Source organism: Trichoplax adhaerens, genomic scaffold (genome assembly GCF_000150275.1).
Source record: "Trichoplax adhaerens TRIADscaffold_3 genomic scaffold, whole genome shotgun sequence".
Classification (NCBI taxonomy): Eukaryota; Metazoa; Placozoa; class Uniplacotomia; order Trichoplacea; family Trichoplacidae; genus Trichoplax; species Trichoplax adhaerens.
Window position 1 is genome coordinate 415,463 of NW_002060945.1, and position 25,244 is coordinate 440,706.

At 29.9% G+C, this 25,244-nt stretch overlaps 2 protein-coding genes across 2 annotated transcripts; both read right to left on the reverse strand.

Moving 5' to 3' along the window:
- Positions 1-5,458: 5,458 nt before the first annotated feature.
- TRIADDRAFT_54041 (uncharacterized protein) lies at positions 5,459-6,601 on the reverse strand (the record flags this gene model as incomplete). Its single annotated transcript, XM_002110742.1, has 2 exons — positions 5,459-6,060; positions 6,382-6,601. The coding sequence occupies 2 exons, from the start codon at positions 6,599-6,601 to the stop codon at positions 5,459-5,461; spliced, it is 822 nt and encodes a 273-aa protein (XP_002110778.1).
- Positions 6,602-15,907: 9,306 nt separating this feature from the next.
- On the reverse strand, positions 15,908-21,161 carry TRIADDRAFT_54042 (uncharacterized protein; the record flags this gene model as incomplete). Its single annotated transcript, XM_002110743.1, has 17 exons — positions 15,908-16,060; positions 16,277-16,465; positions 16,880-16,973; positions 17,254-17,356; positions 17,516-17,537; positions 17,805-17,984; positions 18,111-18,191; positions 18,387-18,485; positions 18,663-18,767; positions 19,209-19,343; positions 19,427-19,501; positions 19,643-19,764; positions 19,999-20,161; positions 20,333-20,424; positions 20,502-20,684; positions 20,905-20,968; positions 21,057-21,161. The coding sequence occupies 17 exons, from the start codon at positions 21,159-21,161 to the stop codon at positions 15,908-15,910; spliced, it is 1,965 nt and encodes a 654-aa protein (XP_002110779.1).
- Positions 21,162-25,244: the final 4,083 nt, after the last annotated feature.

Sequence of the window (25,244 nt, forward strand, 5' to 3'; positions counted from 1 at the left end):
AATATTTTTAATCTCTTACTCATACTTAATCTTAATTTAAGCATGTGTTTTGTTTAATTCAACTATTACTAGCTAGAACTTGAATCATATTACTACTATCTACACATAATAGCAATCAGTATCCACGTTAAAGCATTACTTATCTTACCTAGCACTACAAATATGGATATTTTCCATATTAGCTACTGTACTATTATTGTAGAATATCCTAACGGTAAGGTAACACCGTAACAAGATCATAAATAGCACGGCTTACCTTGTGTGTAATTCTAAAAAGTCGCTGATTGAAGCAATTTAGACAATCTGCTACGCAATTGGGATCAATTTTAACTATGAACTAGCAATTGCTAGGTAATACTCAACAATAATGAAAAATTAAGGTTCCTGTATTGCGAAATTATGGTAGTCATTTTTTAATTTGAGCATTGTTACAAATCGAAATTTGTAACGAGGAAAATATACTGTAGAAACTAGGAGTCTACTGTTGGGTTTGGACCTCCGTGATATTTACCTACAATATAACTCTAAATACTCACAACCTCCTATTGTCGAGAGGAATAGTAAAACTACACAAGCTAAACCCAAACTTTATTGAAAGATCCTTCAATTTATACTAAATCTATACAAACATTACTTATCACTTTATACATAATACTATAAAACTATACACTTATCTATTAAAAGAATGCACAATGTCAAAGTTAAATTAATATAAACATTTTCCTAGATAAGTTATCTTATGGAGACTATATTACGACAGCTATGCAAAAGTTACTCTGTAACAAGCATGTACTTGTACTTAGTAAAATTTTATTCTATATTCATAGCCAATCATATTGTGAGAAATATCGTCTAATAACCGCACTTTGCATATTCACGAATAGCATAAGTGAGGCTGAATATTAGCTTAGTTTTTAGTAGGATCCTCAATTTAGACTAATTTTAATAAATTTTGGTATATTTTGTTTACTATCTATTGGAAGGTAGACCTGTGCGATCATAAATTCTTGCACGATAAATTTATGCAGAATTACGGTATATTTTTGCCAAACATTGATTCTCTGAATCGGAATGCCTTTGGCTTTTCATAAATACAGAACTTAAGATTGAATGTAAGCGAAGTAAAGCTTAAATTGTATCGACTACTAACCTTAAAGCCTGTAACTAAATCTTTATATTGCGGACCTCTCTTACTTCTTATTGTTCGTACTCGTGACCTCAATTTATAATCATATAACATTGTAATCATCGATATTTCAAAATTGCTTGATAATTATTCCTAGCGGCATTTTCTGATTTTAAAATTTTCGAAGAAACTAAATTTCTTTGTCATCGTAACCTTGCAGTGACTTGTAGCAGCGCTACATACGTTTATTAAAGAAATTGCTAGTAAATATTAGCTGTGAAGCTACCCATTCCCGGCTAAGGATATATGAATTAGTTAGGTACTTAATTTATAAGAAATCTCAAAGATCAAATTGTGCTTTTATTACAATTAACTTCGTGATATATGCATGCTCTAGCGTGCTTTAATATATAGCTTGTAGTCATAAATATTTAAGTCTGGAGTTTATTAAACTAATTTTCTTAATTAATAATAAGTTTTTGAAAACATTATTTACTCTTGAAGCTGCTCGGAATGATACTGAAAGGTACTTAAGCACGATATTTTATACAAAAATGACTTTAAACATTGAACTCAAAAAGGACTCATTCTTGCCTATAGTTACAGCTGGAACCTGTTCTTACGTCGCTGTAGGAAATGTAGAAAGGCAGTGTTTATGCATATTGCATAACATATCCAGACTCTAGGCTTTGTAATTTTGTGATAGTACGAAATGTAATATTTGCTTGCCAAATAATTCAAGAATTGTTAATTTTGTAATGAAGACTATGAAAATGTGGCAATCGTAGCGTCATCAGGGCTAGGAATTACAGTTATACCGAAAAATATACGCTTTCATAAACTTAAAATTTCTAGACTAAAATGTTACTAAAGTCGTAATAATAACGAAATGTGACAAATTGCAAATAATACATCATCAAGATGATGTTACATATGTAAACGTGTGCAGTTATACCGTAGAATTATTTTTACTTCTATAACCCGCTCTACCAACAATAAGGTTCATACGTAGGTACCTCATACCTCAATATACAACAAATTTAAATTCAAATCTGGAGTTGAACGGTAACGTATTTTCGTCTTGGCTATTTACCGTATTAGCAATATTGTGTGTCTACTACATATTAAGGCAAATGGAATTAGCGAAGTAAAGCGATTTCATCCAATATAATTCAAGAAATAAAACTAAATATGAAGGCCTTAAATATTTAACAATACTAATTCCAAATTCAGCGAAAATATTTTTAAAAAGGGATTGAAAAAGGAAAATATATTTATGTTGCATAGAAAATCATCTGCTGTTGTGCATTGAAAACATTTTATTAGCCGACAAAACCTGAATGATGATTTTATTTATTTATACGAAATATAAATAAAAATATCTTGTTATTTTTCTCTATTAGGTTGACATTGTATATAAATAATTCAGTATATAGAGTCATAGATTTTCACAAGTCTTTTCAGAAATTTAAAGATAAGCAATGCAAATTATTTTTGATACCTTAGACTGCATTTTAAATCATTTAACCGAGATATTGCATATGCTAAACTTCATTTTGTGTCCTATGCGACAGTAGTGATATAAAATTTGTTGTATCAAAAGTCATAATGGATACTCCGACATTTATTGTTCAGGATAATTCATTTGTATACGACGTTGTCCCTTAAGAATTTTGGCTTATTCATATAGTATCATTTTTATCGGAATGATTACTTAATCAACTTTAATCTACAATGCATCATGAACTAAGCTTTCAAGGACTGCAATAACGAATAGACCAAAGTGCATGACATGACGAAAATAATCACGCATCTCAGGTCTATGATATCTACTCATGTAAATAATAAACGTCGATACACTGGTAAATTTATAAGTATCCGAACACTATCTAGAAAAAGCCTATCGAATACTGTAATCGAAAACATGACTGAACATGCCAATTTACATTGAGAATTTAAACTTACATCGGCGAAATTTGCTTATCTTATTAATTATCTGTAAGGAGATAACTTTTAGCTAACAGATATACCTGCTATAATTATTAGAGTAATAACTAATTAATTACCAGTACTGGATCAAAGTCCATCCTCCCAATATCACTATGAAACTCTTAGAAACTACATTATGCACACTGATACAGCAAAACATTTCTCTATTATTATGACCAGAGTTGATAATAATTAATAACTGTCTCATTTTGCTGCAGTGTTCAATTATCAAGGAAACACCATTCAGTATCAGCTAGCGACATCACTGTCATATAAGTAGATACTATTGATTTTTAAAAGACCAGGTATTAGATGCCATGATCACAATCTAATTCTAGCACAATTACGAGATACGTGAGAATGAATCTTTTTTTACAATATCTTTCTGCCTGAATCAGAGCTCCTTTGTATATTTAGCTCTACGTAGATACGAAATAAATGTAGCGAATACCAACACAATAAACGATGCTAGGCCTACTATATAAATAAGTACAGTAATAAAATCATACAAATACTTATACTACTCGAATGTGCACATATACGAAATATTTCGTTAATGTAGAATTGAAAAAATTTACTGCATATTATTGTAAATGAATAAATATATACTGGTCTCCTTAATACAGAAGTTCAAAGAATAATTTATTAGTCTATCATGATATTTTGAAGCATTTTGCCACCGTTAGATTAAAATAATTAGTTGGTAATCAGTTTTAGTAAGGTAAAAATTGAACATATATATAGGTTAAAATCATTTCTAGCAGTATATGCAGCGGACTTTGGTTAATAATTTATTTACATTCTAAGCACCGTTGTTACTTTGGATGAATAGTATAAAGACATCAATTTATCTATAAAATGTGATTTCTGAGCTAATCTTTTCTGATTTCGAAAATTAAAGAAAAAAAGATGCTTTATAATATAATTTATAATATTATCCAGCTTGATAAAACAATTACGGAAAATGGTAAAGTTTTTAAATTGCAAAATGTATCAGTATGCTTATTGCGAATTCAAATCAGTCAGCTAAAATATATTAATACTGAAAGTAATTAGGAAATTCGAAAGCATAAATAAATTGTAATTGTGATTAAATCTTGACGCTATTTGTGGGGAGATCAAGCTATAGTTGACAAAATCGATGATCTTAGGACAAAGGCAGTTTGAAACCAATCGCCTTACCTAGAGGCTATAGCAGCAATCAACGTTATTAATTATTTGATGTAAGAAATACCTAAAACATACAGCGACAAATGTATATATAATTTCGACAGTAGGATTGGTGCTTATTGTAGAATTAATAGTGTTGGAAATTGAACAGTGTGTAGGTCTTAATCATTTTTGATGTATCTTTGGATTTTGAGTCAGTTGTGTTTACAGTATAGATATCATTTAGTAAAAGCCATCTAATCTTAAATGATGCATTGAAGAGAAATCATTTAATTTATCGTTTTAATATAAGTAAATTTTAAAATTTCACAGTTTGGTACGTAATTTTCATTTGATATGGAAGAATGAGTATTTTTAAATTCGATATCGATCAGTTTGAAACTTACACTAGCTATCTCGTACATCGAATATCTAGTTTCTATCATTATTGCTCAATATTGCGTTAGTTTGCAAGAAAATATTATTCGATATAAATTACTTCTTGCAATTAGATATATTTTGCAATTAATCGTATTCTTAAAACACAATTGAACAGCAGATAGAAGCTACAAAGCAGTTCCTACATAGAATAGCTCCTATTAGGTAGAATTAATTGTAAGTAGTTTGGTTAATACGATCATAAATATAACCTTGGTCACTCAAGCATAAGTTAATGCTATAGCATTAAAGTGCCCAGATATGTATATCGTACATAAACATATATGCCAGTAATTTAGAATATATTACAGCTTTAAACTGTGATAGCTTCAAGATTGTGTTATAGGACTCCATTTATATTATACAAGCAAATTAATTCGTATAAGCAATATGAGTCAATAGAGCACAAACTGCTTATATCTATGTTGTATAAGGGGACACAGTTAATTATATAAATTAAATTGTATTTTAAATGAAAGTAGTATATTGAACTTTCATATTAATCGTCATAAATCATTTGTCTTATTTGAATCTGGATTGTTAAATACTGCTTGCGATTTGGTATTTGTATGAAATAAATAAATTAAAATGTAGTTTAATCGCTATTTTAAGATCATATTCGTACTGGATTAGGAATGAAGAAAAAACGCATGTACATTGGTAGCTATTTTCTTTTTTTCAGTTATTTTGAACTGATACAAACAATAGCTCATTAATTTAAGAAACCGAAGGTGATATTTAGACTGAGCTTGATGATTAAAAACGAGTTGACTTGAAATAGAATTGTTCGGGATAAGTATGATCTTTTTGAAATAATTTTGTATCTACATTGTATCCAAGTTTACAATTTCGAATTTTGTTATTATTCAGCGTTTTTGGAATCGTTGGAAAACTACCAGAGTTTGGATATTGATTATTACTTGAATATTTCGTCTCACAGCATAGTTGATTTTTTATTGTTTGGACTGTATGCTGGCGTAGTACTTGATTAAAGTAGCCATAGAGGAAAGCATTAATAGCAGGATTACTGAATGCAATGTAACGCAAGATCTTGATAACTTTCATAATTTCCTCTAATGTCCAGTTAGGAGGTACTTTATAGCGTACAACAAGAAATATCGTAACAAATGGTGTCCAACATGCGATATAAATTCCAACCAGAATAGATAGTGTCTTTGCAGCTCGAACATTTTGTATCCATTGCTTGCATTGATCATAGGTGGTTAATAGTTTGGCATGATGATGAGCGAGACAATAAATTCTACCGTAAAATAAAATCATTCCTCCACATGGAACGAAATAAAGTACAATAAAATAAACCAAGTAATATATGCTTTCATATTGCATTTTGTTAGGATCTACAGTTATACAGTAATCGCGATTTATAGGCCGCCAAATAAAGTATGGTAGAAATGAAAACAGTATACTAAGTATCCATATCACTACCAGATAAAGAACTACGCGTGTTTTATTAACGATACGGTTGTATAGAAATGGATGAGAAATATAAATATATTGATCTAGACTAATAAGAAATAAATGCAGATTGGAATTGATAATAAATGCCAAACCTAAGGTTACACAAATTTGGCAAAAGATAACGTCAACGCTACTGGGAGATAATACAAAACGGGGAAATATGTAAAAGGCTGCAAGTAAGATTGCATTAAAGGACATACTGCCAATGATAATATTAGGGTTAGTTCTACATTTACGATACCAATAAATGAGAAATATGAGAAATAAATTGGATAGAATCATAACCACGCAAATAAAACCCCAAACATATTGGTCTTCTATTACTTTACCAAGCTCCGAAAATCCGTCATTATTATTATTATTGCTATTGCTATTGCTATGAGAAGAGGTATTGTTAGCATTTAATGCAGGAGTAGACATTTTTTATAAGTTAATAAACGTATTGCGATATTATCTCAGCGGTAATAGTCTTATAAATTTATCTGAATTTTTTTCTATTTTAAATTAGTCTGTATATTACTAACTTCGGTACCAATTGATTATATTTATGGCAACAACGTATAACACTAGTAATGATATACTGGTAGGAAAAATCTTACAAATCACTCGGTACAGAACGATGAAATGACGCCTTCGATATCGTTACCACAACTAGAAAGTAGATTGCAGTTTTAGAATATTGTGAAAGTTAATTCGATCTTTATAACGAGGTATGTTCGCAGTCTTCGATTATTACGAAAGTTAATTCGACTTTTATAATGAGGTATCCAGGACGAAATTGAACTGAAGCCTTTTCTTTTTCACAAGTTTTTTAAATTTAGACTAATAATAGGATTTTATAGATTAATTCAAAAGTTGCAAATTGCTATCTTCATCTTTCTTTATCATCAATGAACCGTAAACAGAATGAAGGCGGCAAATTTTCAGCTACCATACATATCGATACATGTTTACGTATATTCACTTGTATATTCTTCTTTCTATTATCTTGGCACGAAGTTTTTTGTAATTATAACGTATGATCAAAATTGTAGTATAAACTACAAATATACAATGATTATAGACAATTTCTGATTTAAGAATACTGAAGATCCGCAAGTTTTAGACACAATATACTATCTTCCATTTAACACAGGGTAATTAGTCTAAGAGAAAAGAGAACAAGAACAAATTACGATTCAATGCTTTAAATTTGATTATTCTTTTTTGTCAGTTGTCTTATAAAGGTACAAGTACATTGAATAGATGAAACGCCACATCATATTTCTTTACATTTTCGATTCATTAGAGAGAGAAATAATACTTTTAATTACCACTATATTTCTGTGTGAAGTTTTTGACATAACGAAATGAGATAATTTTACAATATTTTAAAGTTTTCAACTTCTTCACCTCCAAAGATATTATGATTACTTTTCATGTAAATTTTGACATCTTACCTTTAAAATGGCATCAAAAATAGATAGAAGGAAGAAAGCTAGACTATCTTTTATTTCTTCTATCTCTTGTCATTCCTTTCTCTTTTTTGGTAAATAGAAAAGTCTTTGCGATAAGTTAGGCCTTAAATAAAATGTAAGGTAATAAATTGATATTGAGATGAATCATATACGTATACTCTGTCGCATTAGAAAATAAGAAAAGAACTTGATAATTAATTTTTATCAAATCATACCGATGTATTTCATTAATTTAGCATAGCACTAGAATAATAAAATAACGTGAAGCATATATTCACATTTAGTGTTATGTAATAAGATTAAAAATTCGTAACGATTAGGACAATGGAATTGAAAAACGAAAATAAGTCTGGCAAGCACTTTACCTTGATATTACAATAAAGCCCATGGGAACGGTAGAATAAGTAAACTTTTTATGTACAGACAGCAACCATTTAAATTGTAACCACTATTGACTCTGGCTATCATTGGTTGGGCGTATTTTTTTCTGTTCTGTCTACATAATTCACAATGCAACCTTATTTTTTGTTAAACAAAAGTCGATTCTTTCATCAATAATGCCAGGAATCAATCAAAAAGTAGCATAGAAAAATACATTAGCCAATAAAGTTGTTATAATAGCTAATATCATTTTAATGATCATTATAATACTTGAGCATCAAAGGTCTATTCAATGTGATAAATATACGTTCTAAAATGATGTTATGATCAATGTCATTGGTAACATTGACCTTTGACGATAAAAATGAAATTAAATATGTTCCATAGGCATAACAGCGTTCTAAATTGTTTATAATTAATCGATAATAACCCCTTCCTTATCGTTTTCACTAGCATAGCAACTTACAATATATTTGGTATTCAGTTAGGGTAACTGGTAACAAAATTTTCAATTATTAGAGGTCATTAATACTTCTAACCGTTCTATACATATTAACATCTTTGCCTTAATAAATGATTAAGTAAATTATTTCATTTATTACAAGGAAGTAATTTCTCGTCAAGGCCTATAAGATGTTATGAATAATCTTTTTTTCCACATGAATATCCTAGTATTATAATTAATTCATAATCTTATAAATAGGTGTAGGTAAGCCTAATTAAAATTAAAATTTTCTTCCTTTTTATCTAGAATTGTCAACGTTCTGCATAAAGGAAAAACAAAAGACTTTGAAATATTTTTTCATCAAATAATTTTAGGTAAACGTATCAATATAGAATTAGGCAATAGTATAGTATCCTAAAATATTTATGCAATTCATATTAACTCTTTCAGAATTAGTTTAAGCCTTCAGTATTCACTTTACTGAAAGTCATTATTATTATCTAAGTATACTGCTTGAAGGTTAATCTTTGTAGTTGGTCACTAGGACAAATGTCGTATTTTCGATTGTTAGTAATTCGAATTTTTTATTTTTGTCCTTAAAAATCGGTTTTAGTAAATTTTAAACGTCTATTTACTAGATTAAGCGTACGAATATTGAGTGAGGGACTCACAGTATATAATCAATTGATTACTTCTATGCAGCCATTATTGCTCTATACAAGCACGTCTAGAAGTCATTTTAGAAAGGTTTTTCTATAGCTTTAGTAATTGCACTGAATTCTTCAAAATTTATGTAATACTAGTAATTTTCGATTATGTTATAAGTCCAAATCAATATAATTATTATGCTCGTATATTTAATTTCTGATTGATCCTGAGTTTTAAAAAACTTTAAACATATTTTTAAGCTTTAGAAATTAAATTGAGTCCTCAAATCCCACACTAAGGTAAACTGTCTCTTGCAAGTGCAAATCAATATGATTATTTTTTATACACAATTTCTGGCTTGATCTTGAGTTTATCACTTTAGATACATCATCTTTAAACAGTAGAAATTAAATGAAGCCCTCAGATTTTGTACCACAGTAAATTGTATCTAGTAGAAAAATAGTATCAAAGTCAACATTCATAAGTTGTCTTACATTGTTACCAGATGGATCAGAAACGTATACCTTCGACTGATTTCCTTATGATGATACTATAGATTGAATTGTAAACTTTATTACTCTATCATCTTGCAGTTGCATATTTAGTAACTTATATTTAGATGTAAATATTTAGTTGTAAATCAACATTTTTTCACTCTATTCGTACCAATTTACCATTGATCATCATCAACTGATTACTGACACACAGTAATTACTTTTATCTTTCTGTAGTCATCTCTTTGATTGGCAATAAACTAAAATTATACACTACACGTTGGAAGTCAGATATAACGAAAATAATTTAGTTTTAATCCCCTTTTAAGACCTAATAGCCATAATATTACTTTGAGAAATTCTTTATTCATCACCGTTTTTATATAAAGCACTTTGTCTGTGTAATATTGAATCGTTTTCAATAATTATGCTTGATAAGTTAATATTATAACTTACACAAGTTGTGTTGTCTTGTATATATACAATTTTAAAAGCATCAATGCTATATTCCAGGATAATTTCAAGGTTTCTTATTAAGTCTACTACCTAGATCAAAAGTAGCTTCGAGATTTTTAGTAATTATATTATCAAATGCTCTTAATATTAAACATGTTAATCTAATTTTATTAAAGTAATTATAATGCAGACTCTCTATAGTGTACACCTAGTACTAAAAATTTGTACATAAGCGGTTAAATAAAAAGATTCATAACCAGAACAAATTATGACGTAGAAAAATTCTTCGAAATCTATAGTAGACGGAATTTTAAAAGGGTTTAATAGCAATTTCAAAATAAGAGACTAACACAACCATAAGAAGCGGATCATGCTTTGATAATTAAGCATTATAAGTAATCAATAAAATATAAAATTAGTAATAACAATGGGTAATGTTAGTAACCAACTGAATCCAATAGATCTATCATTACGACTAGATCATGTACGAGTGCAAATATTGCATTTCGAAAGAGAATTCTACTTTACTTGAATCAGTTTAAATTACTACGATAAAATCTAATCACGAAAATTCCAAAGTTGTAGACTAAAATTGCCAGCTTATATTCATTTGGTAGCAGTCGCAGCCACAATTAGCACAGCAACATTCTACCTTAATTTGCACATAGTCAAATTATTATTAGTGACAAACATTTTACAGCGGATCATCATTAATCCGATATGGAAATAACTACAGTATTTCCGTAGACATTATTCTTAGCAGTCAAAGTACGGTAAGCTAAGCATATCCTACTATATGAATTACACTTCCATTTTTACCACTAACCTTAATAGCAACTCAGCGCCTTACTATATATAGTCATCTGTACTATAGCATAGAATCTATCATTACAGTCCATAGAAGCGAGCTACCAAATACGTCTTAAGATAAATATAGAAAGTTACGCTTCCGTACATCTTACTAACATGGCTAAAAGTCTACAATCACAATACTAAGTTTCGTTACAATTACCAAAATGATAGTATGGTATCTGTTGGAAATTTAATTAATATGCCTGTTATATAATTCTACCATACGGGTCATTATCTATTATTATATACAGACATTTATAAGTTTACATAAGCACAGATTTGATTTTTTCCTCGTTATATCTCATAAATATGCCGTTATTTCTGGGTTATTTTGCTACATAGATATGTATACGTCGTAACATTTACTAATAAAGTAGTACCAATGCAGATTGGATAAATAATTCTTAGTAATTTCTTACATTTAGTTTTCAAAGCTATATGGTTGCATAATTCATTATTTTTATTACACCAATAGAAGTAACTAATTATGACAGCGATGTGGAGAGAACATAACAGTAGTTCCATCAGAAATCTTGGAATGAATAGCATAGGCATGCATAAGTTACTTCTACTTTGACTAGAATACAGTTAATTGCAATAGCCTCCAGTTATGCCATATTCTACAGTTGATTTACCTAAAGTGTAAGTCAATATAACTAAAGCAGACTTCTAATTAGACATATTTACTGTCAATACGGAAACTCATCTTTGCAGGCGATGTTTTTTTTATACGCATCTAAGGAAGAAATTTGTCAAAGATTTTAATTTTCCTTTTATTAGAATAGTAAAAGGGAGAAGGAAACGTTATTGTGAAGGAAATGAAATCACATATTTCCGTAAGTCTTCACGAAGGCTTGAAGTAAGCGTACAAAATATTCATGTCGAAATCGTGAATCCTTCTTTCTGATTGTATTTACAATAATATATTTTATGTCATACATCAAGAAATTTTCACTGACTAGAATCACAGCTGTAAATTATTTGCCGAAGTCGTTACTGTAGGAAGGTTATGTATTGTAGAATTATGTTCTAGTATAACTATATCATCTGTGTTTTAAGAAATAATTTTATAAGTTGGATATATTTATTTGGATATAAATACAGTATATTAGAGTTAGAGTATATAGTGCTTAAATCATCAATTCAAATTATAAAGATTCTTGAGTCTACAACTGCACGTCGGTAGTTTATGTTGTAGCGGAACTATATTTGTATACAATTCTATAAAAAATTGTTCTTATCTCAGGCTATATTTGCAGAACATTATCAGCTATTAGAACTAGAATTCGTAGGTATTTCTGAAAACATGATAGTACGGGGGGGTTTTATATCGCAACGATTATATTCTAGTGCGATTATATCCGCAAACTTAATAATTAAAATTTATTTCATAAATTGGCCACATTATCATTGTAGTTCATCTATAAATTATTAAATTTGTTATTACATGATGCAGGTCTTTTGATTTAGGCAAGAAATGGAATAACTATGTCTCCCAAATACTACTCGAAATGAATATAGATTACCGTACGTCAGCTGGTTGTAAATAAGAGGCTTTACGTCTACATTGATGTCACAAACCGGAATTGTTTGTGGCAAGGAAACGCAAGATAAAAGTCCTTAAGCAAACTTATGACTTAAACGCCCTTTTATTTACGTAAAGACGACTTATAAACCGGAGAACTACAACAACTAGAGCCTTTTGCGCAGCGCATTCGCTTTTATAAGGCTCGATGATAATCGAACATACCAATAACAAAAACAACTTCGATACCACATTACACATGATTTCGACTAAGAGATAGTATGAGATTATTCTATTAAGTCATAGTAACCATTATTACATATTGCCGATACTGTCAAACAATCCATTTAACATAACATGGTCATATATCGACAATAATTAGTAAACAACAACATCAAGTTATCATCAGTTCTACCATATTAGCTAAGATTACGTAAATCTATTCAAATGGTGAGATAACACCGTAACAATTGAATACCAATACACTAACAAGCCAGCTGTAAGACTATACGCGTAAGCTAGTGTACGAAAAGTATATAAAGAACTAAGATCTAATGTTTGCAATTATTAGACATAAATAATTTATTGTTGAGCATATTCGATTTACAGTATGAACGAGTACCGTATATATACACGTATGCCTGCGAAATCTTTTAACGATTATAATTATTTGTATTTGAAGGATCACTGTTACAAGATATCTAACTGAAGAACTGTCATCTTACGATAGTATAACATTATTTAATAATAGTAAAGGGCTAAATACAGAATTACTTTCGTAGGATAGATCGATTAAGTCTATAGCATTAGAACTTGGTTAGTTATTTACGTATTTTATGTAATCACTTTTACTTATGTACAATTATGTACGGGTATATATGAGTATATATGTTAAGAGCTAGTAATAGCCCTAACTTGCAACAAGGGTTGAAGGAGTGCTTTCTAACCTACAGCACACTACTGTTACTTGGAATACTAGTCAGTTGGTATTCCTAGGCAGATAGAGTTTAACACCGTGAAACCTTCAAACTTTCTAGAAATTCACAATCTAATTTATAGTCAACGAAGCTGCCGCTTATATAGGTTTCGATACCTAAAATCGGTTTAACTCCATAGCTTCCGATCTTGTTTAGCTATTTATGCATTTCATGTAATCGCTTCTACTTACGTGCAAATATATATACGAGAGCATAGAAGTATAATAGAACTACTATAACTATAAAGAAACCTTCCTGATTAATCCAATGTTTTAAACTATGATCATTCTTGTATTACGGCAATGCCAATCATAGGAAGATACTGAATGTGATACGGTGTGTTGCATATAAAATACTAATGTTAAAGAATAAGTAATAAAAAATTCAGGATTTCTCTCAATTAAATTAAGTTTACAAGCATTCAAAATATCCGTTGCCTTTCTTCAACCTTGCAGCCTTATTTTCTACACCTGTCAGGTAAGAGTAATTATGATATTGGAGGTAAAATAGATCCTATTACAGGATCATAAATATTTGTATTTGGCCTGAAGGTTGCTAAAGAGTAATGTAGCTTGAACATTTTTGCATATTACCATATCGGTAGGCTTGATTAGGATCGACTCTTGAGTCAAAATGCTTGTAAGTTCCTCTTTTTGGCCCACTACTAAAGCTTCAATAAAAGTAAAGTAGGTGGCGTAGTAAGTGGATAGACATATATAAAAGCTTCAGAGTTATTGAACTTGTATATTTCAGGCAATAATAAGATTTAAATCGCCTGAGAAGTGAGGTCTTTCCAAATGCAAACTCATTCTTAAACATTCTTTTAAGTATAAGTTAAAGTATGATAAAATGTCTTAAAATTTTACATTAAGAATTTTAATTTCTCGTAAACCTTTCCTTAATTAGATGGATTAAATCCGTCTGTAAGTGGCTAAGGATTATCCACCTTTATCAGAATAAAACTATCTAACCGCCTACATTAAAAATCTACGAATTAGATATTATAATTTTATTCTTAAGGGGCCTTCAGTGCATAAAACAATCTACAGGAAAGATCGATTGTATGGCATAATTTCATTCTTTCATATACGCCCATTTAGTCATTAAATTTATTCAATATTTCAAGATGCCGCTGTTCAAAATGCCTTTGTCACTCTGAGTTCATGCACGTTTTCTAATTGTACGATAATTGCTTAACTGCTTAATGATTATTGCCAAATGATGGCTAGGGATAGTAGTATCGAAATAGCAATAAAACTAAAATGCTGCTTTAATGCTTCCTTCGCTTACGGTGCATTGATCTATCGGGCAACTACTACTACTATAATGTAAGTCAATTACTTTGAAATAATTAATTTTTCTTCCATATTTAGTACTATCTTATAGTGATTTTTAGTTAGTTATGGTAGTCACATGAAGCACAATAGCACCAGGAATTTCTTTGTAGAAAGCAGAATAGACTGGTACGCTTAATAAAGTAATTGTAAAAGATGGCTGCTATGATGAAACCGTTAACTAGTACTATTGATATTGTACATAATATATAAGTGGCGGTAATCAACAACCATATCACGATATGTTTTATATAATGCACTAATGTGATCCCTAACTCTAGAGTAGAATATTGCAGAGAAATATTTAATTATATTTTGAATAAGTTACATGGCGTTGTTGTAGAGACTTATCAAGGCGACGATTTGGTTTTATCTTAGCTGTTTTCAACTATTCTTATCTTGGGAAAATAAAAAATTCTTCTCCGATATATATGCTATTAATAAATAATACATTTAAGGCTAAAATACGGTGTTGATCTGTTGTGTTACATTAGAGATTTGCTCAATTTTAATCACTCAAATTTTCAGATAGTAGATTGTGAACCTATGGGGTTATAAAATCCATTCACTACATCTGTACAAATTTTCAAGTCATCATTATAAAATAACAAACAAAGGATTCACTTGATAAATTAGCAATAGGTAACACAATCACGATTTCATCATCTTTGTTAATTGAACAGCCAAGTCTACACGCATGTATTTTAATAACGGAGTTACTAATGGTCTATCGAATCGTAAAAACCAGCAACAGACAAAATTATTACCAGAGCTTAAGTAATCAATATAGTATTAGCTAATCAAAGATCAATTATCCATTTTGTAACAGTGGCATTCGTAGTTATGGCTTTCTAATGTTTATAAGATAAGAGTTGCACGAGCCCGAATACTACCAATACAATATCGTGACTTCTATAATTATTCAGGAATCTAAATTACACGTTATCCTTAGAGGTAACTCAAGTTATTTCCTCAGGCAAGAACATTTTACCTATGGTTATGATGTTACAGTATAAAACTAGATGACTGAAAATTTTAAGGTAGCTACTGTAACATAAAAAATTAAACCTCAATCTCGATATCCACGATCATACAATAATAAAAGAGATTATTTTTGAAAAGGGCACAAACTTTAGCTAGTTCAGACTATCATAAAATCAAATTTTCTTTCTATCGACAAATTTGCGTAATTTTGTCGGAAGAACTCCTGCTGTTTTACGATAATGATCAATTAATTGATCTAAATCGGCAAATTGATATTGATCCTCTAAGCTATATATGATGATCACTTCTTTTTCGGTTATTTTTACCTAAATTGAAATGATGAAAATGAATACTATTTTAATATAAATAAACCTGATAGTACTTAATGGTAGTATTCCAACAATATTATTAAAGGGTGTTATGTAGTTTTTATTAATACAGACGAAAATATTAATAAGTTTTTATCCATCAACGAGTACTAGCATTTAATTAAATCATATGATAAATTTAAGCTACGTATAGTACGATAAGAATATTTCTACCTTGGATGCCATTTTTTCTTTTAGGGCTTCACGATTCGGGCAAGAGCCGGCACGAGAGCGGATCTTGTTAATTCTATCAGCCTCAGTTTCTATAGGTACTTTAACTAGTTTTGGTGTTCCAATAATTCGGCTAGATGATTTACCAAACTCCATCGGTACTAGATGATCACCTGCGTTTTCTCGTAAATCCTAAGAAATTAGCGATAAAGTTTCCGATATCACAGGCGCATCGGTTTAATAATATATCTCATTAATTAAAATTAAGTGATATTATAAATATGCATTTTAGCTTTGTAATATCAATTAAAGAACTACCCTATTCCTTATAACATACCATGTAACAATTATTCTAACAGTACTGAGCAGTTAATCATTTCAGATAGTAAAAGTAATATTTTCTAATGTTGTTGTCTATTTTACTTAAGGAGCTAATATTAAAATCTAATTCTGCTGCTATTGAGAATAAATAGTATCATGCGATAACCGGTTGCGACCTTTAAGAATTAAAAGCATCTTATTATAATACAAATAAATATAGATCTAATGATATACAAGCATAATAATAATTTGCAATCAGCCTTTCTTGATTAATAGTGGACTTACAAGAACAATTTGAATGTGATGAACTTTCTTTTTATGGCATAAGGACAATACTAGAGACCCTGGAGTACTTGTGCTTTCGCGAATAAGAAAAAGCCTAGAGGATATCATTAAAAGTTCATAAATAAAGGTACCAACTCGTTCCCATGATTAAATCCTATTTACTTGCTAATTTATTTTCCCTTACTTTATATTGATAATTATTAATAATATGCAATTGTGTTTTTAATATTGATAATTATCAATAATATACAAATATATGTTTTTTGAGAGTTTCCTTTAGCAATTCTTATCTACTGGCTAGTTTAACTTATGTTACAGCTCTTAATATTGATAATTATCAATTAATATGCAAATATGTTTTTTAATACTCTTACCCATCAGATGTTCCTTTATCAGTTAAAATATCGACTGCTTGTATTCGGCTGATAGAAGTATGAAACCATGGCTGATCGTAAGATAAATCTTTCACGGAAATTCCTTTAATTAAGTAGATCATCATCAGAAAATAAGCTCATCAAAGATTTATTTGGTGATAGGATTGCAATTCATTTGTAATTATTTTTGCTTACAGCAATACAATTTAAAATTAGTGTACATACTGTATATCTACAATAAAATAAAACCTGTTAAAAATACCTTTTTTATCTCTTGTAAATCTCTGTAAATAGAACAAATATGTATAAATTAAAACTAGTTCCAAACACAAATTATAAAATTCTCTTGTAAGGTAAAAGCGTCATTTTGAAATTGAACTACTAGATTATTTGCATTACAAGTAGATGAATAAAGCTATAAACCAGTCTATAGCTAATGAAGTTATCATAGCTCAACAATCGTATTCACGGACCGCGACAGTAATAGAGGGGCTAGTGCATTTACATAGTGCTTTGAAATTTTATTTGAAATTAAAAAGAGTTTTACTTACCATTGTACCCGTTCTTGCTCTAGGTTCTGGTGCATGTAATAATGGGCCAGACAAAACCGGTGAATCATTAGCTGGCGATGAAGGAGTAGTAGCTACTGTATCTTTCCTTTTACTTAGACCACGCAAGAATGAAAGTGATCTACTCCTTGGTAACTCGCTGGTAGTATGGCACCGCGATCGCTGCAGTATAAGTTAGATAAATAGTGATTATACGTATATAGAGAATCTAAGGCGTGTTATTAGATAATCGTAGCTTTATCTAGCAATATCTTAAACTTGGCTATAACTTTTAATTTGTTAACTTACCGTGGATGCAAAGTCTTGTGACATAACCTCGGGAGAACTTTGAATCATTTCCGTGTAATTTGTTTTTAATTGCTGGCCGTACTATTAAAATAAATTAATCGTCAGTCATATTAGCTATAAATTAATTACTGATGCACCCAATATCATGAGAATAATCTTATATTATGTCTTTATAATTGCAAAAGCCAAGCATTTGATATTCAAGGTTATTTAAAATAATAAACACACAGATGACAGCTATATTTCAAGCCGTAAAGCAACCCATTTAGTTATTACCTTTCCAACGCGAAATACGCTAAACCATGCAAACAACTTCTCAGCATCATTAGTACACAAACTTTTAAAATTCTTAGGATTAAAATTTTGTAAATTTTCCTGAAAATATATTTATCTGCAGTTAATTTCGTATCTTTATTAATCACTGTACGTATCATAATCACTTAGGATATAATCTTTAAGCTAGGAAACCAACACTTGGACGAATAAAAATGATTTCCGCTTGATATAGAATAAGATGTTATCAAGCAAATAAATGAATTCATTTGAACTTACTATAAATACCAAGCAGTGATTACTCGGTGCCCCAAAGTGTTTTTTATAATTTAATCCATAGAAACAATCTAGTTCGGCAAACCGACAATAACAGCTAGCTGATTCCTGTGATCAAGAATTAATTGTCATCATAATTTAAAATGGAATGAAATCTAAATATTACGTTATAAGTTTCGATATTATTATATATACGAAACGCTGAGAACGTTTCCTTTTAGAACAATTGACTGCGGTCAAGGTGACATAAATAAAATGTTATTAAAGAAAAATTTCGTTTTTCATTCCTTTACGTATTGACTTGAAAGAGGAAGTACAATACTAATAGCAAAATCTGTCTATCTTAACAAAGGCATTATGATAGATTTTATTAGGAATGTATTAGAAATTTTTAAAAAGCTATTAGTTGTATAGAACAAATTTCAATACTCTGGGATTAAATTATCATCTGCCGTAGAACAGAAAAGTTATATCATGAGATAGTTTGTTGATGTTTGTTACCACTGCTACAGGAATAACTTTAATCACCGCCTATTACGGCTTACTTACTTTAGAGTCTGATTTACCACAAGTATAAATGCCGTCTTTACGCATTATTGCCAGAACTTTTTTCCATTTCTTACCCTCCTTGATATGTACATTGCCTTGCAATTCAAGTAAATGAGAACCGCCATTAAAAATATCCTGAGTAAGAAAGTGCCTAGTTACCATAATTACATTGTAAGCGCTTTTACATAAAATAGTATAATGTTGATTTGTAATATTACCATTAATAAAACTTGACGCAATTTTTCAGTATTCTTACTACCATCACTTTGGGTAAAGAAGGGTCCCAGGCAATCCTATAAAATCAGCCCTGTGATTTACTTTTGGAACTTTTTGAAAAAGTACACCTCGTATATCTATATGCAATAGTACCGTCTCAAAAAGATTAAATACTTATCAAATCTAATCAACAAATAAGTGATATTCAATAATTATACCGCTGGTCTTTTGATGATATCATATTTTTTCTCATGTAAACGAAGAGTGAGTAAATGATTAATCGCTGTAGATGAAGATTTGCATATATCCAATACAATTTGATGATCCTCTATAGGCCTTTCTAAAAGTATATACGGTAGAAATCAAAATTAAATCAGTAATACGATAAAAATTACAGGTGAAAAAACTGTTGAGTTACAAATATCAATTATGCAGCTTATAGATTAGCCGATGAACTTAAAAAGTACATATATAAATTCTAAAATTTCTTAATTTGGCAATATAATATTTTAATCCTATATTGCAGTATACTAATTTCTTGTTATATTACAGAAATATTGTTACCGGTACTCACCAATTTTATAATCAGGATAATATTCATACAACTGCCAATAAATACTTTCTGCCTGCTGATGTTGGTATACTGCAAGCTGACAAATTTCACTTGCAGGCATGGTCTTTCCGAATTTGATATTTTTATTGCAGTTATTTTCATTACAATAGATTTCGTGAGTGGTCTAAATATTTATAATGAACAAAAACCAATTACTCGCCTACCTAGCATTAACTGTATATTAGAGAATCGGATTACGAATAAAAAACAATGTCTAACGCATTAAGTAATTTTTAGCTGAAGAATTAATAAGCTGATAGCTATAACTGACTCCAATCATAAAAAAATTACTTACTTGTTCAACATCATTAATTGCTCTGTCGGCTACAGCCAATGCAGCAAAAAAATAAAATGAAAAAACAATCAAGAATTTTAGATAGCATCTTGCTAAAATTAAAAATTATGTTATTCAGTCACTTTAGCTTTTTAAGGAGGTATATGCCATAATCTTCAAATTGACCTACATTTAGATTTCGGAGACAAAATTGTTACTCTAGGATGGGCATAGGACATGCTACGTTTGATTTCAATTCCATTGGATTTTTTTTGAGGAACTGACATTATCTGCTGATGATTTCGAAAGCGAACGCGAGTAACACGGCAACTAGGAGATGAAGATACAGGCTCGCGTGGACTATCTTGTTCGTCTAGAAATAAAGAATATTAATCGCATCCATAACTATGTATTAAGACTGTATCAAATGTTAAATTATCTCTTATTTTAATTAACTTCTGCTATTAATATACCTAACAGGCACACTATACAAGCTATCATAAGAATTTCTATCTATCTAAAGTGTCATCAATTAGGTATTTTAAAAAATTGCTTGAATCACACAGTTTGCGTAAATCTTTCTTTTAATATACCAAGATCTTCTTCGCTAATGCTGTTCATATTTTGCATCGAACCCCTTCGAGAATTAATCCTGAGCTATGTGCAATATAGTATGGATATAATTTCAAATAAAAGGACTTTAGCATATTCTGTTACGCGTATTTTCTCTATCGAATTTATTAACCTGAGTGCCATAAGCAATATCATCGGTAATAACTTGGATATCATCCAAGGTAGAATTAAACGAAGGATCGCCTTGATTGTCCTTTGTACCGTTAATCTTAGACATAATGGATTGACGATGATCATAAGACTGAATACCAATGGAAATTAGATCATGGTTTGTTAAATTTCTAGTTGAAGGATAAAAGATGTAGTGTTAATTTGATGAAGGAGTAAGATTTATGAATGACTTTTGCAAAACTGAATCGACATTATCAGATTTCAGGATATAGAGTGTATGTAGTTTAATTCAATAGAACCATTCATTTGATAACGTGAATTTACTGTTGATTGAAACTATTATCGTTTCGAAATTGTTTCAATATTGATTTACCTTATATCAGAAAATTTATATAAGCTAAAATTAACGCTGATGAATAGCTTACTATACACCATAGCAGTATCAATAATTACATGATATACTTGATAATATGATTTGCACTCCATTAAAATAACCATTAGAAAATGGGCTGGCAAAATATAACGATAGCAAGTGTTCAAAAATAACATAAATGCCCAATTTTAAGTACGGTCTTATCAGAATCTATCTTGAGTCGTTCATACTTGTGAAATAAATAATATGTGCACCAAGAAGCTGTATAAGTGTAGCTATCTTGATTGTAACCGAATAAAAAAATATTTTAAAACTGAGATTGTCTTAATGAAATATAATAAATAATTCGATCATAACTTTAACTAACCATTCTATTTTATCACATCGCTGATGTATGCCTTACTATGGAATGGCTACTACATACTAAATATTTTACTGAGTAAGCTGTTTTATTTGAACTATTAGTTTCAGAGTAAATCAAACGAGATTATTTCATCTATAAATTTAATAACCTTTCCACCAGTTAAGAAATACCATCGATTTGCTATGATTTATTTACCCCTTATATATAGACATGGCAAATTTTCATGATAATTTTTCAGCCTGATACACACCCTTTGCTTTACGTATAATTAAACATATGCAGGTAATCTCCTAAATTTATCATTTCATTAATTGTTTTGGTTGTTTATCATTAATAAGACGATAATATCTTCTATCCTAGTCAGCGGATGACAAAGGTTGGAATTTATAATTAATATAGCTTTACGATGGAATTAGTGATACAGACTTTTATTATTGATATAGAATGCTATGATGAATATTATGGTTACCACATAGCGGGATATTTGTAACAGGAAATTAATAGGCCGATCAATGAACAAAATCGACGATAATATCCATTTCAGACTAATTTTTGTTTTGACAGTAAATGTATGAGGCCAAGTCAATCAACCAAATGTTGTGTTTAGAGCGATAGCACAGTATATTAATAAAGCACGATGATATTTAATGACTGAAAAGTCTTGAAATTATTGTTAATTAATTTTCAGGGTGGATATTTATGAAAGCTTATGTATCCTGACACAGATTTTGATCTGCCTCCATAAATTGAGTCTGTATGGCGAAGGCATGGGTTTTTTACGCATCCATTTTAAATCATTCCTCTAGTCAGCTGCGGAATCAGTTATGAGGAATACAACTGTTTACACAGTCCTTTTAGGTCGGTTTATCAGAATAGGGTAGGTTTATATTTGTAATGAAAGCAGTTAGTAAATATTTTATGCTGTATATCTAAATAGACAGTCAGATGGTAGCTGATCCATGCTATCAATGGAATGTTGGTTTCAACAATTCCATTTGTAATTATGATATTGATAGTAAATTTCGAATTTAAGGACTGATCAAATGATCGCAATATAGTATGTTTCTTAGCGCAATTCCATAAAACAACTTCATGATTACGATATTCAAAATTTTAATTAGATGTTGTAATTTAATATCTGTCATATTAAGAATAATTTCCCTAATTAATGAGTAAGGGTCGATAAATTTTCTCTAATGAAGTAGAATGAAAAATAGTAAAAATAATAATAAAAAAAATTTTTTTTAAGGCGGAGAGATGTGAGAACTAATATTATAAAGCGCCCAAAAACTGTTTTACATCTCAAATTTATCATAGATCCTTATAGAGCAGCCCAAAATAAGCTTAAGACTAAGATTATATTGGTAGTTGTAAGACGAACCTAGTCTTATGTCATGAAGTGAAGTTTACAAGAGAGTGTAGTTCTTATTATATTTTTGAGAAGACACTTTATAACAATCCTAAAGAGCGAAGCTGATGTTAATGATCTTGAGGATTTAATCTTATAGTGATGAAGTAATAAGGACAAAATCATAATATGGTTCTGTGCACTTCAAGACATTTTAAAAGAATATAGGATATTTTTAATAAAGTATACTAATCATTTAAGCTAAATCATTTATCTATACTATCCGTAGTATATACAACTACAATCTAGTTTAAAATTTAGAAAGATTCAACATTGATAAATCCATTTGGTAAAGGTATAACCTTATTGATCGATATAAAGAATATTCTGAGTGAAAGCTAAAGTATTCCATTAAAGCCGTAGCCTGCCTATTAATCAATCCATATTATATAAATCGTTGTTTGTAATTGCAATCGTTTTTATTAACATTGAGATTGAATACTGACGAGTTTTACTGTAATATGATCATATATCAATTAACAAGAGATAACATTTGATTGAAGAAATGGAGTGTAGTAAGATAATTGGTCGCAAGGTGGAACTAACGATTCTAAAAATAACAGCTTAGAAAGATCAATTGAAAAAATTAAATTATGATATTGAGGGACAAAATTAATCGTTTACATTTTCTATGGCATGTAAGGTGAGATAAATTGTTCTGAAAGTGCTGCACTTCGGGCTAATCATACAATACCGCATGAACAAGTTAATTAGAAGATGATGCAATTAGTTCAGTGCTGAGTAGCAGTACTGAAATTGTGGACAAGTACAAGCAAATATTCTAATGGTTTATAATAATGTTGTCTCTAAATGGATCATGCTGGCGCATTAGATTGTAAGATCATACAAAATGTCTATTATACCTTGACTGAAGACGTAATTCATAAAAGACAATGAAGTAAACGAGAAATGGATATTTTTGCCTTCTTATTTTAAGACACTTTATAATAGGTATAACTTTTTTTTTAACCCAGAAATAGTTTAGATTACTCGTTAATGAAGATATGCAAACATTCTTAAGTATCACTTGGGATTAGAGTAAGGAGATGATAGATTAATAGAGGCAAAATCAGCTTGTAATCAAAGCTTTGTGCTCAGTCATGGTTTACAATATGGCGTTCAGGGAGAAATAAAAAATTATCAAACTATTTCATTTCGAGTTGGCAATTGTCGATCAGTAGAGTAAATTATCGGTCACATCATCATTTAGATAAAAAGATTGACTCGATAGATAGTGGTTGATATAACTACTGGTACTATATTACTTACCTTCATAATCGTCTTAGATTATTAATTCTACCTTTAGTGATCAATTGGTTGATTTTCGATGTAATTTTCGACGGATTGATCAACGAAACAGCGACAGAAAGAGTTGAAGGCTGAATCGAACTTTCATATACGCATATACAGTATACTAGTACAAGTGTTTTCTAACAATTTTTACACTCTATTCTCTCTCTACTTGCTGTAGGATGAATGAATATCAACGAATTGGCGTACCCGATTTCGACCGGAATAGGAATCGTCTCAAGAAGCAAAAAACCTTTATTTTCACCAAAATAAAATGAAAAGGATGAATCTTGATAGTCTGTTCTTTAGTACTGATATCAAGTGATTTTCACCAGTTAATGCACTATTCTATCGTGAATAAAACATAGAACTGATTGGCTTATCCAATTTTATTCCTGATAGAAGTTACATGGTAACAATTCTTTATAAAAGATCTGTATTAGTTCATTTCCAGTAAAATGGTGCGACAAAGATCTATTGTCTGATAAATGATTAGCTGCTTATTGTATGCTTGCATTGGAAATTTGTTTAGTTAACATCAACACCATTTCTTATATCTATTAAACGATACTTAATCTGAGGGGTACTTGCCTTGTATGATCGAGCGGAAATTATCAAGTATCTACCCTATCATTCTTATATGAATAGTTTAAGGAAAGGCCTAAGACAATAGCAATAAATGATTCATTTAATTCTTATGATAAAAAATGATGACAAAATGATGTTGGTAATTAATGAAATACGACTACGCGTA